The sequence below is a fragment of the Hipposideros armiger genome, unplaced genomic scaffold (genome assembly GCF_001890085.2).
Source record: "Hipposideros armiger isolate ML-2016 unplaced genomic scaffold, ASM189008v1 scaffold_89, whole genome shotgun sequence".
In the NCBI taxonomy this organism is placed as follows: domain Eukaryota; kingdom Metazoa; phylum Chordata; class Mammalia; order Chiroptera; family Hipposideridae; genus Hipposideros; species Hipposideros armiger.
Genome location: NW_017731439.1, coordinates 339,496 through 358,604, shown reverse-complemented (window position 1 = coordinate 358,604; position 19,109 = coordinate 339,496). Strand labels below are relative to the sequence as shown.

Genomic DNA, 19,109 nt, shown 5'->3' with positions numbered 1-19,109 from the left:
TTGAAAATGAAAATAAAACTATCATAGTTTCATTTATAAAATTTTTAAAGGATATTATTCACATAATGGTGATTTCATTTATTTTATGGCTCTCAAATCATTTTTAAATTGCTGTGAGGGAAAGGAGTGGCTCTTCCGTCTCAAAAGTTTGCTGCCCTCTGTCCTAGGTAGTGGAACCTCTGCTGGGGGCTGGGGATACTGAGAGGGAAGTCATTTCCCTGACAGGGCAGGAAGGCTTCTGGTAGGAGGGGACATTTGAAATGGAGCCTTACAGGAGGAATAACAGGTAAGGGAGAGCATGTCTGAGGGTGCTGCCGCAGATGCAAAGGCAAAGGACTGTGAAGAGCAAGGTGTAAGGGTTTGGACTCAGAGGTGAGGGATAAAGCTGGGGAGGGCCCAGGTCCTAAAGAGCCACGGAGTTAAGTTTATCCTGCTGACAATTCTAGAGGAGAGGAGTGATGGGGTCACTCTTGCCTTCTTGGTGCAAAGTTTAGGGAGGGTGAGCCCAGAGGTAGCTGAGCAGCCAGATGAGGGGGAGGGGGAGGGGGAGGCTGAATCCAAAGTCTTAGCAAGACTTGGAAAGACAGCATGAGGCAGACTTCCCAGGCATCTTCCAGCCCCAATCCGCGACCTGCTCCGGCCTCATCCCACCCCCACAGTCTGCAGTGGTCTTCTCAAGGGCCCAACATGACACAGTGCTGGTTGCTCAACTTGTTCAGTGCTTTATTGAAACAAGGCCCTAACAGATGACATCAGAGCCTTCAAGCATAGCCCTTCCCACGTCCTGAGATTAAGTCCAGGGGTGGCTCTGTCCTTGGTTTAGCTGCTTCTATGACATGTCCTCTTAAATATTTCCAAAACTTAAAGTGTAAAGATTTTTGTCCACATAGACAGACACACATATACTCCTGCTGCAGGCTGTCACGCTCACTGAAATGCTTCCACTCAGCGGTTTGTATGTGCAAGGCGTTGTGCATCTGCAGCTATCCACCCATCCATCATCATCCATTCATCCATCCCTCTGTCTGCCCGTGACAAGACAGCAGCAAGTTCTGACAAATTAGGCCCCAGGGTTCACAACAGTGGGGGCTGGGCTTCCCGTGAGGTTAAGGATGCAGGCCTTAGCCCTCACCCAGGGGCCCCCAAGAATAATAACATCCCTTTGTGAGGCAACAGAAGCTAGACCAAGTGGGTAATTAAGGTTTGATTATCCCAACTGGACAGGGGCAAAGTAAGCCTCAGCCTGTGTGTGTCCTGAGATGGGCAAAAAAAAATCAAGACAGACAAATCAAGCATGCAGGTAACACTGAAACAGGAAACAGTAAGAGCTTATGTTTGTGCTAGAGGTGTATATAAGGAGGGACAGGAAAGAGGGAACGAGGAAGGGGAAACACGCAGACACTCAGGAGTGCTATGAGGGCCAGGGCACAGTGCTGACTCCCAGGGCAGGGAAGAGTGCTGCTCTGGCCCATTCTGGGGCTGTGGCTTTCCCCCAGCCTCATACATACAAACAAAGCCCCTAGAAAAAAAAGGCTTTTCTGAATACAGGAAGACAAAAGGTTAACCCAAACAAGGAATTGAAAAAAAAGCAAAAAGGCTCCTGCTGGACACAAAATACTTCCTTTGAGCTGGACTTAATCCAATTTCACTAACAGGCTGGGTTCTTCCAGGGGCTGGGGTGGCGGTAGGGGATGGCACTAGGATATGGAGTATGGTTGGAGCGAGACAAGGGGACCAGGGTTAGGGGCAGATGGATGAAATACCCTCTCCGTCTTTCCCTGGACAGTACCTGGGGCCTCCAGCAGAGCCTCAGCCCTGCAGGCCCCTGGGTGGCTGGTACCCAGACTACATGAGGCAGTGAAGGTAGGTGGGGCCACGGCTGGCCCTTCACTGGTCCTGCAGGCGGCTGCAGAGCTCCCGCCGGCTCCGCTCGCCAGCCCAGCTTCGAGTCTTGAGGCGAAAGGTCTTCAGCTCATCCTTGAAGGCCTCATGGTTCATGGGCCGGTAGTTCTGGGGCTCACAGAAGGTCTAAGGCAGGATGGGAGGGGTCAATCAATATGGAAGAATGGGTAACTTTGGAGGGGGGAAGCCCTCCCTTCTCCTTCTCTTAGAGTGACCACCTGACCAAGCCCTTTCTCTGCAGTACAACCATCCCACAAAGGCTGCAACCACCCCTGCCTGTGGTACCGGGTGCTGTGGGAAGAACTCCTTGTAGCCGCCTTTGAGGATGTACATCTCAGGGTAGTGGAGGCTGGGGTAGTCGTTGGTAGCCCGGTCTCGTTCCCTAATGAAACGGCACCTGGGACCAACACAGGTGTGGGGGTCAGAGCTGGGCGTGCAGCGGGGTGGGCCTCAGGGGACCTGTTTCCTGCACCTACTCCTTTGAGGGCCTTAGGGAACCACAGAAGGCTCAAGTGTAGGCATGTCAGCCACAAGAACCCTTTTAGATCAGTCTGGCTACTGGGTACAGAAGAGATTGGGAAGATGGAACGAAGGAGGCAAACGAGAGGGCTCTCTGTTTCTAGAAGGCAGTCGCAGAATCTTTGTTAGCAATATCTGGCCTGGACCCAGAGAAAGGAAGCAGAACGGAGAGAAATGGACAAAACTTAAGAGATATATTCAAGAGATCTGGACAAGACTTAGGGAGGACGAGAGGTGGGGAAAGCAAAGGACAACTGAACACTGGAAGGGTCAGCCTCACTGAGGACAGGGACAGGGCCCTTGGCTTTTAAGTACACTGCTAGAAACTTGGAACCAGGTTTTGTTGGTGTGGCAGTAATGGACGCAAGTGAGGATGCAGCAATGGAGGCCTGACGGAAAGGACAGTAAGGGGGACAGGAAGGTGCCATGCACAAGGAAACAGGGGTGAGGTCTGCTCCAAGTGGTCAGATGAGACAAGAGGCACAGGCCGAGGAGGGGCTGGGCTCAGGCCTCCTGGCCATAGGATGGCTCCAACGTCATTAAACTTGGGTGAAGATGGAACTCACATGCGGGGCCCACGCTCAGATGAGAATTCACAGTGGAAAATGAGAATGATTCTCTTGTCTAGGCTACAGGGCATGATGGGTCTGTGCAGCAGGAAGGTCTCAGCGTCCTGTTCCAGGGGCAGGTTCACGGCAGTCTGCCAGAGAAGCCAGATGTCAGCCCACAGCCCTGGGCCTGGGTGGCAGGCCCCTCCCCTATGCAGTCCCTATCTTTCAAATGGATGACCCCACCTCTTGCTGGGCAGGACCTTCCCCATGAGAGGGTAGGTGCACCCGTAGAGGAAAGATAGAAGCAGTGAGTCTTCAGGGCCTCTCTCGTCACCCTGTCTCACCTTGATGTGCCCGCCTTCATACTCATAGGGGTATCTGCAGTCCACAATCACAAACTTCTCCACGATGTTGCTAAACTTGCCCGTCAGCAGGGCCACCATCTGTAGGAGGCCATGGAGGTGGGTTCCAGCAGGTCAGGCTGGCAGGGAGGGGCTAGCCCCGATCCCTACCCTATCTAGGGATTGCAGCCTGTTCCTAGGGAACATTAACAGGCAAATGGCTCGTCCACACTTACTGTTTCTGGCGAGATGTACTTGAGGTCTTGGTGCTTTCCATCCACAGTCTGTAGAAGGAAGGCCTGAAGGGAAGCAGGGAGAGAGAGAAGAGGAAGGAAGTGAAATTGGTAATATGAAGAGCATGGAAAAGATGGAGTTTCTTTTCCAAGCCCAGAGGCCGCACCTGCTTTGACCTTCAAATTCAGCTCTGGTTCCCATAGCAACTGAGAGGCAACTTTTTGGTCTGATACCCAGAGAACAACTTTCCAAGGGGAAATGAAGAAGGGGAACAGAAGTGATAGGATTCCTGCCTGTTGCCCCCAGCTCTGCCAAACCTGGGAATGAGGCCAGAGGAAGATCAAGCTAGATGTTAGTTTGGAAATATTTTCGAAGGTGGAGACACCACTGATGCCCAGACTTATGTGAGGTAGAGTCAGGAGACCAAGGAGAGCCAGAGAGAGGAGTCTCGGTAAGAGTAAAGAAAGATAGGATGCAAAGGACAAAGCGAAGGGGCCTCAGGGGCAAGAGGGAGGTGCCGAAGCAGCTGCTGGGCTGCGGGGCCACAGTCGGTAAGGGGTCGAGCCTTAGGGTACCTTGGAGTAATCCCCAATCAGTTCACGGTGGTCGCTGTCCAGGATGTTCTCAATCTCATCGTGACACAAAGACTTGGAGCGGAGGATGCGGGCTTTCTGTGAGACAGATGGCAGCCAGGGTCAGAGAGGAGGCTTGCCCCTCCGTGCCCCATCTGGCTGGTTACCCCCCTTTCCTGCACCCTGGCTGAGAAGGGTTTGAAGGGTAGACTGGGAAGGGGGCAGCCCCACCCCAGGACGAGGGCACTCACAGGTTCCTCAGCCTCCAGCTGCTCCTCCAGAGGGGTGACACTCCTCCTCCGCTTGTTCTGTACGGGCAGGTCCCTGTCCTGGGGCCGCTCCAGCCTCTTGAGGATGGGCCGGATCACACCACAGGGCATGGACGGAGAGCGGAACAGCCGATGGCACTTGCTGTACATGATGAGGTCCTGGCAAGGCGGGCAGGCGGGGATCAGAGCGCTCAGCTCCTGCTCCCCACTGCCACCCCATTTGGAGGGTAGGGCCCCACCCCACCAAGTTCTGAGGGGGCCACCCCAGAGGCTCACCTGCTCTTCTTCCTTTTCCAAAGTCTTGACCAGGGGGGCGCTAATGAGACTCTCCATGCTTGGGGAGACTACATCATCATCCTGAGGCCAAATCAGCAAGAATATGGTCACCCCCGCAGGCCAAACCCCAGGCCCTGAGTCCTCCAAACACAGCCTTCTCTGTTCTCTCGCAGCCCTCCTTGGCCAGCCCATCCACACAGGGCAGCCCCCCAGAACAAAGAAGGCGGCAGGGTCCCCCTTGCTGCTGGGGCTTGCACAGAACTGAGAGAAGTGTGGCTGTCTACCTCGCCCATCCGCCCCTCACTGCAGCAGCAGCCACCTGCTCTTCTCTGATTGGCCCAAGGTCAGGCTGTGACTCAGTTACCTCCAATTCTTCGGACACTGGAATGAGGTCATAAGTCTTGCTGTAGAAGCTCAGAGCTCTCTCCTCTTTGAGTGACCCCAGAGAGGGAGAGGTAGGGCCCCTAACGGGGCAAGGCTGCTTACCTTTAAGTCATTTTCTAGGATGTCCACGAACCCATCGTCTTCCTCAGTAGCCCCCTTGGTGGGGGTTAGGGAGAAGTGTTGGGCCAGAGGACTCAGCTCCTCTACTTCCATCTTCCGCTCAGGGATGAGACACTGTATGGGTGATGACCAGACGCAGACTACTCAGGGGTGGGAATCCGAGGGAGTCCCCACCCCCATCTTTCAGAAAAAAGGTTCCCCTGCCTCAAGGCTCAGTCACCCTCCTGTCCCCAGTCTGTCTTCAGAGGCACTCGCCCTGCGTACACTCCTGCCCTGCAAAGGTCAGCTCTCCAGATGTACCATTAGGTCGGGGGCCGAGCTTGGCCTCTGGGCAAAGGCTTCTCTGCGGCTGGCCCACTCTGCCAGAGCGTGGGTGTGGCTGGGATGTGTGGGCTTCCATGGCATCTTGAAGACAAATCCATCCTGTGGGCAAGAATGGGGGTAGGAGGGGCATCATCAAATGCCAGAGAATCACCCCAGCAAGCCCCCTTCTCTCCCTGGAGTGGGAACACTCCAGCCTCCTGGAAGCGCACATTCTCTTTGTCCTCCTCAGAGCTTCCGGTAGCATGGCTGCGCGCCTCGCTCTTCCTCCAGCTGCTGGGTGCTTGGGAGTTGGTGATGTTCCGTAGCACTGGGCTGTGGCCCAGAAGCCTCACCTAGGGAGCCAGGAGGGCGGCAGGTACTGAAGGCTGCCTTCCTCTGGCACCAGCCTAGGCCCTACTTCTCCCATCCCTCCCCGGACTCCCCAGTTCACAAGGCCTGGTGGCTGAGTGTTACTGAGACAACGGTCAGGCCAGCATGCCCGCCTCCCAAACCCCATCTCCCACAGTCAGACCAGGGACACCGGAACCTAAGTGCAACCTCTTGGAATTGACCCTGGATCCCTTCTGCCCTTCCCCAGACCTGGCCAGCATGCCTGAGCCTCCCACCAGGCCTCAGAGGGCACTCACCGGCAAGGACTGGAAGCGTCGGATGGTGAACTGATTGCTGCAGGAAACAGGGACACATCAGGACTGGAGAGTCTGGGGCCACAATGGAGAGCATGCAGGATGCCCCTCCACCCCAGAGTCCTGTGCACCCCTATGGGAAGGGGGACAGGAGGAGTCTGTGGTGGGTAGACCACGGGAACCTGCAAGTGGAAGGCTGAGCGCTTACCTTCGAATGAATTGGCTGGCTGACTGGATGGCCTGTTCAAACCTAGGAGAGAGAAGGGTCCCATGCAGCCTACCTCCCACTACAACCCACTGCCTACCCCAAGCATCAGGTCCCCAGTCCACAATGCCTGGGGGCCAGGGCTTAGGACAGTGGAAAGGGAAGGTAGGAAGAATGTCAACTACAAGGGGGCCCAGGTATTGGGGAGGGGGGATGAAAGGCAGCCTGGGATTTTAAAGGCTGCCCTGAATGGAAGAGGGCCAGAGAATGGCAGCAACAGAGACAGCTGGGGCAGGTCGCAGGGGTGGCTGAACGTTACCCAGACAACAGTCACGCCAGCCTGCCCACAGGCCTTCCACCTGTATGCAAATCACCTCAGCAGGGCCATATGGCAGCCAGAAAAGGCATTCATCCATCCCATGATGACAGGCCTTGGCCCACAATGTGGGTGTCTCCAGGGCCTGGATACCAGCAAGGCTGGGGGCTTGCGTCCCCTTGTGTGGGGCTGTCCGGGCTCCCCCAGGACAGGAGCCTGGTTTAGTGTGCCCCTGGATCAGCGCCAGTTTGCCATGCCAGACCCCCTAGTGCCAAATGTGTAGGTTTACATCCTCTCCTCCCTCCTATGGAATTTTCCGGGACCCAGCCTCTATCCCACCCTCTCCTCCTGCCTTAGGATAGGCCAGCAGGCAAGAAATTCCAACAGATGTTCCTATTGAGGCTGGAGCACAAGCTTCTGTAGAGAGGCCCCACCTCCCTAGCTATGTTACCAGAGACCACCTGCCACACAGGGCTTTGTGCATCTATGCATACATGTACACACACACACACACACACACACACACACACACACACACGCTTCTTTCTGAGAAACTGTAACCGTCAAAGCAGGTGCAGAGGTGGGGGGCATTGAGAACTAAAATATCAAGGGGTTGGCCCCCAGGTGTGTGGAAAGGTGGCTATGCCCAGCCAACCTGGCATCAGGGATGACCAATTTCATTGGCTTCATTTCCAATATGCACTAGGGCCTTGGAGGGGTAAAGCAGGGACAGCTCTGTGTTGCCACCAAAACTCAACCTGCAGTTCCTCCCGACCCCACCCCCACCCAATTCTCTCTTCATTTCCTGTTTGTGAACAAACCCAGCCCAGTCTGATCAAAGGCAATGGGGGGAAAAAGACAGCCACTGCCCTAAACCCAAAGCCACAGTCCCCCAGCCCAGGCTGGGGGTGCCCAACTGTTCTCACTAATGCTTGGCAACTGCTCTCCCTGCTGAGGCTGAACAGATGGATGGAGAAAGCTGTGCTCTGGAAGATGCTACTCCTGCCTCACAACCTAGTGGGAGAGGGATCTGTCCTGAGCAGAGCCCACCAGCTCCCTCTCCAGTCCCTCTTACAAAGGGCCTGGTCCAGGGGTTGGCCAGAGGGTCAAGTGTCATTGAAGCCAGAGGTTGCTGATAGGATGGCGAAGGGCCAAACCAGCCTGCAGCAACTGTTTTGTTTGGCCTAGAGTGATAAAGGTTTTGAATTAGTTGGACCATATTTTAAAATTGTGATATTTCACAGGAAAAAATGGGTATAGGCAGAAAGAAAAACGGGACACATACCAGGCCTGTATTCTCACAAGACAAGGGCTGGCTGGCAACTTCCAGAGGCCACCACCCCAGCTCTGAGCCCACTCCCAGCTGCTCCCATGAGAGAAGACCCTTCTCTGAGCCAGGGAGCAGAAACCCAGAACTTAGGAAGGCCATCCCCCTTGTGGGGATCCAGGGGGCTCTGTCCGCTCTCCCAGGCTTCCCCAGTGAGTTTGCACTAGAGCCGGGATTCCCAAAGACAGGTGGGAATCCTTGGTAGTGGGGAATTCCTCTTCTCTACTCACGTCTCCTCTGCCATCTGGGGGTCCATGGGGCTGGGAGAATCCATGCAGAGACCTGGGGGGACAGGGTGCCTAGGTTTGAAAGTAGTGCCATCCTCCACATGCTTTTCCCACCACCTCCTACCCCTATTCAGAGAAGGGAGAAAACCTGTTTCTCTTTTAGAAACAAAACCCACCCATGGACCCCACCCAAGGGCTGACACTGCCCCCCAAATTGTCCAGGGCTCCACTCCCTGTTTACTTGGAAATGCTTCTACATAGATTTTTAAACCAAAACTTCGCTGGGCATTTTTCTTGAACTGGTTTAATATAATTTATTCTAGAAAAGATAACGGCTTTTTAAAAGAAAAGATTATAGCTGAAGGCAAATGAGTGTTATATTGTAAAATGACATAGCTTTCAGCCCTAATGCCTCCCAGGTGAGGCTGTGGTTCAGAGACTTTGGTTTTAAATAGGTGAGATCTCATCTGCAGAGGGCCCCACCCAACCACCTGCTTTGCCCGTCTGGGCTGGATGTGGTGAGCCCCACCAGAGGTGGGCAGGGAGAGGCTTCGGGGTGGGGGTGGGGGCAGGTTGCAGGAAAGATGTTAATCTAATTATCAGGAAAGTGGGGAGGCTCAGGCAGCCCCTCAAACTCCCCTGGCATCCCCGGGCCTCACCTGCATCAGAAGATTCAGAGGACTCAGACGACAGAGAGGATGCAGATGCCCGCAGCGGGGACAGGGGTAGGCATGTGAGCAGGCTGCCTACCTGACTCTTTGGGGTCTCCCTGGGAAGGGAGCAGGGACCCGGGAAGGAGAAAGGTAAATGGGGGGTTCAAGGGCTGGCTAGCCCAGGTTCCCACCAGCCACCCACTTCTGCCCTGCCCCAGGATAGGTGATGGCATGGATGGCCTGCCCTCTTAGACCAAGGTAAGCTGCTACTACAAAGGCCATAAGTGTCTTCTCTTTGTTGATAAGTCCTCCGGGGTGCAGGAGGAGGTGAGCCCAAGACAAGAGCAAAGAGCTGGGCTGGAGACCGTCCTGGGGGATGGTGGGGCAGCAGAGCAGCCCTGGAGAGCCTTTAAGCGCCTACCCAGCCACAAGCCTTCTTGGAGGAAGGACCAAGACTTGGGTCTCTGTTGCTGGGAGGACAACCCAGCCTGGATCCTGCAGGCTAGCTCAGGGAGCAGGACCAGCGTTTAACCCCTTAACCCCAAGATTGAACTGGGGGTGGAGGGAACAGGGGTATGGACATAGGAGAACTGGGCTGCTCTGCCACCCTCAAGTTCCCCCTCTAGGTTCACGATTTGGGGCAAAATGGTGGCAATTTGGGCAGAGATTAGGGAGGTGGCATGGTGAGGTACACTGAGGGAGGAGGAGGAGGGGGAAAACAGGGTCTTGAGAGTCTTGTGCAGGCCAAAAGCAGGTCACCTGGAGAGTGTGAGCAGCAAAGTCCTGGCCTCACCACCCTTGTCCCCGATCCCCGAAGCAGGCTCTGCCCGGGACGCCTCCCCACTTCGCCTCTCAGATTTGGCTCCCATGCTGGATTCCCCAGGAGGCCTGGGATCAACACCTAGTGCTGACTTCTCACTCCACACCCGGCCTCCTTGGGGAGCCCTACCTGCCAAGCCCGGCGAGATCATGCATGGTCTGGGTGAGGGTGGAGACCGGCGAGGAAGCTGTCGTGCGCTCCGGGAACCCCAGGAGGCCATGAGCTCCCAGCCCAAGGCCCGGGAGGTGGCCCGGACGCTCGGTACCACCGCGCACGCGGGCAGGACTTAGAGCCGAGCCCGGCGCGGCGGGATCTGGCTGGGGCAGCTCCATCGCGCCGGGGCCTGAGGAAGGCTGGCCGGAGGACCGGGCGACCCACGGAGGCCGGGCACAGCTGGCCGGGACCAGGTAGGGAGCGGGCCGGGGGTGGAGGGGGGAGGAAGGGAGGATGAGCAACGGGGCCGGAGCGAGGGAGCAGAGGGAGGCGGGGAGGGTGGGAAGGGTGGAGGGATGCGGGGACCAGCCGCTAGTCCGCGAAGCCTCTAGCAGCAGCTGCCACCTCCACCTCCTTATATATTCGAAAAATAACAGCGGCCGCGCCGCCGGACGCCACCAATGGGGGCGCGGGTTAGAGGAGGGCGGGACTGAGGGCGGGCCAGCGGGGGTGAAAGGCGCGAGGCTGGACCAGCCCGGCCCCGCCCAATTTGAGACTTTGGGTGGGGCGGCAGAATTGGGGTTTCTCCCACGCCCCATCCCTGCGCACCCCACCCTCGAGCCAGGGTTTGAGAATCCTGGCTTTCCAAATTCCGCTGCCCAGGTTGTGGTTTGGAGTTACACACCCCCAGCAGAGAGCGCCCCAGGGGAAGCAACAAACCCTTAGGGTGGCCTCAAGAGGGACCCCCGCGGTTTAACATCATTCACAAGCACCGGTAGGCATTGTGAGAGGCACTGTTAGAGGAGTTTGCCGAACACAGCGGCTCTATGCAGTTCGTGTTCGCTTCTTTTACAGACCCGGACGATGAGGCGTGGAGTTCAGTAACTCGTTCAAGGTCACAAGGTTGGGCAGGTGATGAGGCCGAGATTCTCCCCAGGCTGCTCGCGCAGCCTCCTGCCACCGCGACAGGAGGCGCCTGGAAGCCCCAAAACCTAATTTCCACCTGGAGCCCTCAGCGCGGGAGGTGGACCCACAGTGGGGGCTAATGCGTAACTGATGGGTGCTTCCAGGGGCCTTGAGTTAGCTGTGAACCTAAGGGGCCCAATTTTCTCCTGCAGCGCCAGAGAAGGATCTCATGGTTGGTTTAGCCATGGGTTTTGGCTGCGAGGGTTGAGGAGGGTGTCGGTGACCTAAAAACCCAGTTATAGAAGTATATCCTGCCCATTGGCAAACGGTTTGACTTCTGTGGTGCCAATGGCATCATATTGTTTAATTGGTGTTTCTTTGTTGATCTGGGAGGCTGAATTTGTCACTAGTGTAGACTGAACATCTTCTAATTATCTAATCACCTTCCAGCGAGACTGCTTTTTTGGAACGAGGTAGGAAGGCTGTATCCAAAAAGAGAGTGGGCATAATGCAGCTTTTGCATCCCATCTCCCCAGCTGCGAGGGGTGCAGCTCCGGAAGGCAGGAGCTGTGGCCTTGCACTCTTTAGTGAACAGCCCCAACCAAGGCGCAGGGGGTGTGGGTGGCAAAATGGAGGGCCTGGCAAGGGGCGTTGTGAGGGCCAGGGACAGGCTATGAAGGTAGGGGATGGGAAGATCTTAGGCCCACCTAAGACCGGTGACCTGGGTTGGAACTGTGACTTTTCCTTCTCTCATCATTTTGCCCAGCTCCTCCTGTGATGCGCCAGGCCCAATGCTGTGTGATGGGCAGTGCTGAACTTTCCTGCTCATATGCCCTGGGTCAAGGGTCCCACTCTGGACCTCCAAGGTTCAAGGCTGTGACTGCCCTTAGTGGGGGGAGGGAGGGCTGTGAGGCCTCCCACTCAAAAGATCAGAAATAGAACTGTCCTGAGGGTTGCATTATAAAAATCAACCCAGTAGATGTTACCTGCCACCCCCACCCCCACCCCATACACTTCTACAGGGTGTAGGGAAGGTGTGTGGGGGTGGGGAGGGGGAGGAGGGGGGATTATACTCTTGAATCCCTTGAAATCCCAGTCAGAAGATCACCTCTGGGCCAGTGAAGACGAGCCAGAACCACAGAGGGATCATTCCACAGCATCCCACGTATCAGCCCTGTGTATCTTCCAGAATCTCCTTTTGCCAACTAGATCATAGATTATGTGTTCAATTAAAAACAAACCTAGTTAATAAAAACAAGCTAAAATTTTTTTTGCAAACATCATAGTAAGAGGATCAACTCTTCCCATCCAACCAGGCGCTGGTTACAATGACATTTGTGGGCAGAAGGCTCCATCTTCCCATGGAAACAAACGACCTGGCACTGGACTGTACATATCAAGCACTGGGCTCAGTTCTCCAAGCCTGTTCCCAAACAGCATCTTCTTTGTGGGACTAATTTTTCTGGTGCCTTTTCTATCATGCCATGTGACATATTAAATGGTTTTTAAAAATTGATGCATGGTCCCAAAAATTCAGGCAAAGGAAAAAATTCAAATGGTACAAAAGGTAGTGAAAATACAGTCCCCCGCCCCCCTACAGACCTTCAGGGCTGCTTCCCCGAAGCAACCACTATTATAAATTTGTTCTATATCATTCTGGAGATAGTCTAAGTCCAAGCCAGTAGAAACATAATGGAAGGCACAAATGCAAGCCACATATGTAACTTAAAATTTTCTAGTAGCCACATTAAAAAAAACAAACCATGAAATTTCAATATTTTACTTAAAATATTCAAAATATTATAATTTTGACATATTAATATAAAAAGTATTAATGAGCTACTTTACATACTTTTTTTCTGGTACCAAGTCTTCAAAGTCCAATGTGCATTTTACACTCACAGCACATCTCAGCTTGAGCTTGCCACATTCCAAGTGCTCAATAGCCACATATAGGATTAGTGGCTACCATAGTGGACAGGGCAGGTCTATACATTTATTGTACAAGCATATGTATATGCCCGTATTTTTACAATATACAAACAGTATACAAACAGTATAAGAAACATTGTTTAAACCTTGCTTTTTCTATTTTACTTGGAGATGGATTCATATTAGTACCATAATGGCATATATTTACTCAATTCCCTAATTCTGAACATTTAAGTTATTAGCTTTTGCAATGATGCAGAAGGTAGGCATTGAATGAATTCCTAAACAGGAACTGCTGGACGGTGTGGGTTGTTTTTTTTTTTTAAAGATTTTATTGGGGAATCAGGGGAGGGGAACAGACAAGTTGCTGTCCTTTTGTTCTTCAGTCTAGTTGTGGAGGAAGTGGCTTCACTGGCCCATGTTGGTATTATCATTACTCTCTTCCTGGGTGAGGCAGATCGGTAGCCGGCCGCTGAACGGCCGCTCACGGTGGCTCTTGGCAGCTCACACGGGCTGCCAGACACTCACGGTAGCCTTACCGCAACCCACTGCAGCCTCACTGTAGCCTACCCTGTCGCCTGCGACTCACAGCAGCCCAACTCCAGGTCAAGCTGTTATTCACCATCTTAGCTGTAGAGGGCGCAGCGTCACTGGCCCTAATGTGGGATCCGAACCAAGGCTCTGCTGCTCAGAGCTGGCATCCCAAGCCAGCTCTTAACCAACGCGCCACTCGGCCAGCCCAGATGTGGTTTTTATTCATTGAAATCTCCTTTTCCCTTTTCTCCATCTCATTTCCTCAAGGTGACTGAGCTATTGAAGAACAAGGACCAAATTATTTATCTCTCTACGTGTCTTCCAGCACCTTGAATAGGCCTCAGTCCTAGGTTGGCCTCTGACCCCAAAATTCCACTTCCAGGGATTTCTCTTAAGGACATAATAAAAATACACACAGATATGTGTTCACAGAGTCATTGTTAGCAATAATGAAACATGAAGCATAAGCTGGGTGTCCTTCAATATTGTAACAGCCACAGAAGGTGTAATATCTGTGTAATACCTGCAGTCTTTAAAGAGAACAGATACTGGGGGATAGGGATGCCTGGCACCTGGCAGGGACCCAGTAAGTGATTGTTGATTATTGAATGATTACATATTGGGCTTTCAAAAATGGTCTTTTGAAGAGAGGGTTCCTAGAGTAAAAGAAGTTTGAAACTCACTGATATAGACATTTATTGACATGAAAAGCTATTCACAATATGGGCTACAAAATATTATGCTAAGTGTGGTTCTATTAAAAAACAATATGCACAGAAAAGTATCCTTTAAGGATATTCTCCAAGTGGTAGAATTAAAGGTGGTTAAATGTTTTTATCCTCAAAAATTTCTGTATTTTTTGGGCCGGCCGAGTGGCACGTTGGTTAAGAGTGGGCTTGGGACGCCAGCTCTGAGCAGTAGGGCCCTGGTTCAGATCCTACATGAGGGCCAGTGACGTTGCACCCTCTACAGCTAAGATGGTGAACAACAGCTCGACCTGGAGCTGGGCTGCCTGCCATGAGTCGCCGGCAATGGCATAGGCTGCAGTGGGGTGGCAGTGGGCTGCCGTGAGCTACTGTGAGTGGCTGGAAGCCAGCATGAGTGGCTGGCAACTGCTGTGAGCTGCCATGAGCCACCGTGAGCGGTTGTCCAACGGCCGGCGAGCGACTGACTGCCTCACCCGGGAAGAGCGCAATGATAATACCAACATGGGCCAGTGAAGCGAAGTTCTCCACAACTAGACTGAAGAAGAAAAGGACAGCAACTTGTCTATTCCCCTTCCCTGATTCCCCAACGCTGTTCTCCTCCCCCAATTCCCCAATATAATCTTAAAAAAAAAATTCTGTATTTTAAAATATATTCCAAAGAACAGGTATAATTTTTAGATTAACTGAAAGAAAATGATCTCAATCTGGCAGTTTCTCAAACAATTAAACATAGAGTTACCACATGACCCAGCAATTCCGCTCATAGGTATATACCCAAGAGAAATGAAAACATACGTCCACACAAAAACTTGCAAACAAATGTTTATAGGAGCATTATTCATGATTACCAAAAGGTAGAAACAACCCAAATGTCTGTCAACTGACAAATGTATAAATAATATACCATACCCATACAACAGAATATTTTTCAGCCATTTAAAAGAATAAGCACTGACAGATACTATATCATGGATGAATCTTGAAAACATAATACTAAGTGAAAGAAGCCCATCATAAAAGACACATATTATACGATTCCATTCATGAATTGTCCAGAACAGGGAAATCTGTTAATATAAATAGAAGTAGATAAGTGGTTGCTTAAGGCTGGGGAAGGGGCAGGGGATGGATAGGTAAATGAGAGCTAAAGGGTATGGGGTTTCTTTCTAAAGTGATGAAAATGTTCTAAAATTGACTGTGGTAATAGTTCCACATGCCTGTGAATTGAATACTTTAAATGGGTGAATTGTATGGTACATGAAATATATCTCAATAAAACTGTTAAAAACAAAAGCATATGTTACGGAAGATTAGGGGAAAGGAAGTATTTCTCTTGGATCTACGAACTCTAAGAGTGTCCTCAAATGGCTAGACAACCTCTTTCCTGCTAACTGCAGCTACCTCCCATCAATAGGCCCACAGTGTCTTCCACTTCCAGGCCCATCCCAGTGCCATACAAAGAGCACTGGTATGGCCACTCCTAGGACAGAAAAGAAGCCACACATGTGTTGATGGCATAGCCATTTCCAGACACCTGGTCTACCTGCTGCCTGTAGCAGCACACAGGGCCCATTTCCACTCCATCTCAACTGATCATTTTCTGCACCAATCTACCTGGAACTCTGGGACCCCCAACTCCCCCATAAGCCCTCTTTCCAATTCTCCACCTTAGGGAAGTCCACAGTCCACCTTCTCTTCTCTTGGCCCAGGCTGTCAAAAACTAATACCCATTCCACTTACCTAACCATTATTCTTAGCAAGCTTTCCATTATCCTTTGCATTTTAAAGAGGCTGTTAGTGCTTGCTTATTGAAGAAAACTTAGAAAATTCAGCAAAGTAGGGAAAAAAAACACACCCACAGTCCATTCACCCAAACACCCATTATTATAAGCCAGAATGGGTAAGGTGGCAGGAAGGGCATATGTCACATGGATTAAGCCTCCAAAATGTAGACATACCGTATTTGCCGGCGTATAAGACGATTTTTTGGCCCTGAAAAATATGCCTCCAAGTGGGGGGTCGTCTTATACGCCAGGTACACTTCAGATAGACTGCCCATAGTGCTTGCCCCGTGCCATAGTGGCCTCCCGATGCCCGCCCACTTCATTCCACATACCGTTCAGGCATCAGCAGCGCTGCTGGGTGTATGCTCGGCTGTTATGCGATTTTGCGAGTGTGGTAAATTCGGGTTACCGTATATTTCTTTACATATGCATTGAAGATTCGCGATTTTGCGCTATCATGGTGCCTGTTAGAATGTTGAAGAGCTCGCACTTGCGCACTAGTGAGGTCCCAGGGAGATGCTGATGCAAGGGTGGACCAGACTGCTATAGTGACAGGGCGGGCAAACAGGGAGCAGGGACCAATCAAATCAGGCTTTGTATACAGCCAACAGCCAACCACAATACTGCACCATTGTACAGTACAGCATAGAAAATGTCGACCAGTCAAACCTCTATCATCCCTATCATGGCACCAGCCAAAAGAAAGAAGTATGATGCAAATTTTAAACTGAAAGTTATAAACTTTGCTAAGGAAAATAATAATTGTGCTGCTGCAAGACAATATGGAGTAACAGAAAAGATGGTTCGGGACTGGAAATCAAATGAGAAAGCATTAAAGAGTATGCCAAGGGGTAAGTGTGCATTAAGAAGAGGCACCCCACACTGGCCAGAACTCGAAAAACATGTAGCAGACATGGTGGCTCAACATCGCCAAAACGGTTATGTGGTGACACGAAATACAATACGCTTGTTTGCACTTCAGTAGGCCAAATCAAATCTGATATTGTTTTACCTTTTATTTGGTGTGTGGAAGGTGTGCGGAAGAGGGGGTAGTCTTATACGGCGAGTATATAACAAACTCTGTATTTTGAGTGGAAATGTTAGGGGGTCGTCTTATACGCCCAGTCGTCTTACACGCCGGCAAATACGGTAGTTTCCTGAAGATGCATGGGAAGGAGTCCTCAGCCAGGCGGCACTACATTCCCCTTTGCACAGGGACCATACATCCATTATGGGCCAAGCACTTATCTGGCTCCTATAGGAAAAGTCTCCCACATTTTCTTCTGGACCTTGTGATTAGAACAATATTTTTTATGAGACTGAGGAGAACAATATTTTTTATATCTCAAGGGGTAGGAAAAGACTCTAAGTAAGACACAAAACCCAGAAGCAATACAGGGAAAATTTTGTTTTTGTTTTTTAGATTCCACATATAAGTGAAATCATATGGTATTTGTCTTTGTCTGATTTATTTCACTTAGCATAATACTCTCTACTTAAAGATTAAAGATTTCTCATATCTCAGACTTCTTAGGCTAAGTTACAAGACAAGTGGCAGACTGGGAGAATATGTTTACAATAACAAAGATGTTACGTTCAGAGGTGAAGAGCTCTTGAAAGTCAACAAAAAGACACATATAGGAAGCACATGGGCAAAGGACATGACTAGAAAATCTATAGGATTCAAACAGCCAATACACATGAAGAGAAATGCACACTAAACCAACAGTGAGTTACACTCTCTTCCGTTGGCTTTCAGAATACCATACGGGTTTGGTTTTCCTCCTACCAATTCAGCTGTTCCTCATGAGTTTCCGTTTTTCTGAAAAATATATCATTTATTAAAGTATAGTTGACATGCAATATTATATTAGTTTCAGGTATACAACATAGTGATTTGACATTTATATAGCTCATCATATGAACACCATAAGTCTAGTAACCATCTGTTGCATCTGTCACCATACAAAGTTATTATGATATTATTGGCCATTTATCTATACTGTACATTATGTACCTGTGACTTATTTATTTTATAACTGGAAGTCTGTACGTGTTACTCCCCTTTACTCCTTTCACCTATCCCTCCACCCTTCTGGCAACCATCAGCTAGTGTTTGTTTTGTTTTGCTTGCTCATTTGTTTGTTTTCTTTAGATTCCACATATAAGTGAAATCATACTCATATGATATTTGTCTTTCTCTGTCTGATTTATGTCACTTAGCATAATACCCTCTATGCCAATCCATGTTGTAACAAATGGCTAGATTTCATTTTTTTATGTCTCAGTAATATTCCATTATATACATCACATCTTTTGCATCTCACGAATTTCTTGCTAGTCCTTTCTTGATCCCTTTACCTTGGAGAGCCCAGGGCACTGTCCTTGGTTCTCTTTTCTTTGTCTTCACCCACTTGCTGGAAGCATCATCCAGCTGCAGGTCCTGGCTCTGCCTATGCCCCTGGGTCACAGCCTTTTTTTCTGCTTACTCCTGGTGCTACTCTAAGAGATTAAAAAAAAAAAAAAAAACCACTGCCATGCAGTCATTGTTTCAAGAATTTGAGTTTTTATGTGGTTGGTACAGGAATGCATATGTATATAAATGACATCATTTCTGTAGGTGCAAACACATGACTATATGCATGGAAAAGCCCAGAAAGTGACACATTGAGATGTTATAGGTGTTTATGGATTGTGGGATTTCAAATAGATTTTAAACTCTGGTGTTGCTTATAAAATAACCTAAATGTGTAATAATAGGCTACACAGATTAGAGTTCATCCATAATTGGAACAACATACAACTATTAAAAAACATGTTGGCAAAACTTTACCGATATGGCAAAATTCTCATCACTTGATGCTAGGTAAAACAGAAGATGTCAGCTATATAGTCAATACAGTCTGATGCCAGTTTTATGCAATACATTTTTAAAAAGAGAACTGCAAACGCCTAGAGAAAAGACTGGAAGGAAATGTATCAAAATGTTACCTGCGAATCTCTCCAGGTGCTGGGGGAGTAAGGTGATTTCTAGTTTCCTGTATTTTTCAGTTTCCGCGGAAAAAAAAAAGTGAGTTATTTTTACCTTACTAGAACAACACAAAACCAGTTATTATTTATAAGCAACAAATCGCTTCCCACCGGGCGCAGCTGCCTGGCACCACATCCCTGCCCACGGGTCACCGGAAGCCCGAGCGCTGGCCCGTCCCGCAGGCCGCAGCGCCCCCCCGCGGTCGGTCCGGGGCGGCGGGGAAGGGGGTGGGCGCGGAGGGCGGGGAGGCGGTGCCGGGCGTCCCCGCGCTTCCCGCGAGATCCAGCTCCACCCGCTCCGCCCCGCTCGCCTAGCTCCTCGCTCCCCGCGCCGCGGCACTTCCTGCCTTCCGCTCCCGCGCCGCCCGCCCTCGCCTACGTCCGCCGCCTGCTGCCCGCC

At 50.8% G+C, this 19,109-nt stretch overlaps 1 protein-coding gene and 1 long non-coding RNA gene across 3 annotated transcripts; both read right to left on the bottom strand.

Annotated features, from left to right (window-relative positions):
* Window positions 1–699: 699 nt before the first annotated feature.
* Window positions 700–10,237, bottom strand: CDC25B (cell division cycle 25B). Its single transcript, XM_019644639.1, is given in 16 exon segments — window positions 700–2,028; window positions 2,188–2,299; window positions 2,988–3,121; window positions 3,317–3,415; window positions 3,550–3,612; window positions 4,123–4,218; window positions 4,371–4,547; window positions 4,665–4,745; window positions 5,151–5,282; window positions 5,469–5,603; window positions 5,606–5,824; window positions 6,119–6,155; window positions 6,324–6,365; window positions 8,194–8,245; window positions 8,850–8,959; window positions 9,793–10,237. Coding segments are annotated over 16 exon segments (1,833 nt in total). The 5' UTR covers window positions 9,996–10,237; the 3' UTR covers window positions 700–1,887.
* Window positions 10,238–16,765: 6,528 nt separating this feature from the next.
* On the bottom strand, window positions 16,766–19,085 carry LOC109383850 (uncharacterized). 2 transcript variants are annotated; one of them, XR_002124308.1, is made up of 4 exons: window positions 18,821–19,085; window positions 18,671–18,717; window positions 18,041–18,181; window positions 16,766–17,501 (listed from the first exon to the last, which is right to left on the bottom strand). It is a non-coding gene; the product is annotated as an uncharacterized LOC109383850 (long non-coding RNA). The 2 variants fall into 2 exon arrangements; XR_002124307.1 differs by having other exon boundaries at window positions 18,671–19,085.
* Between the last annotated feature and the right edge of the window lie 24 nt (window positions 19,086–19,109).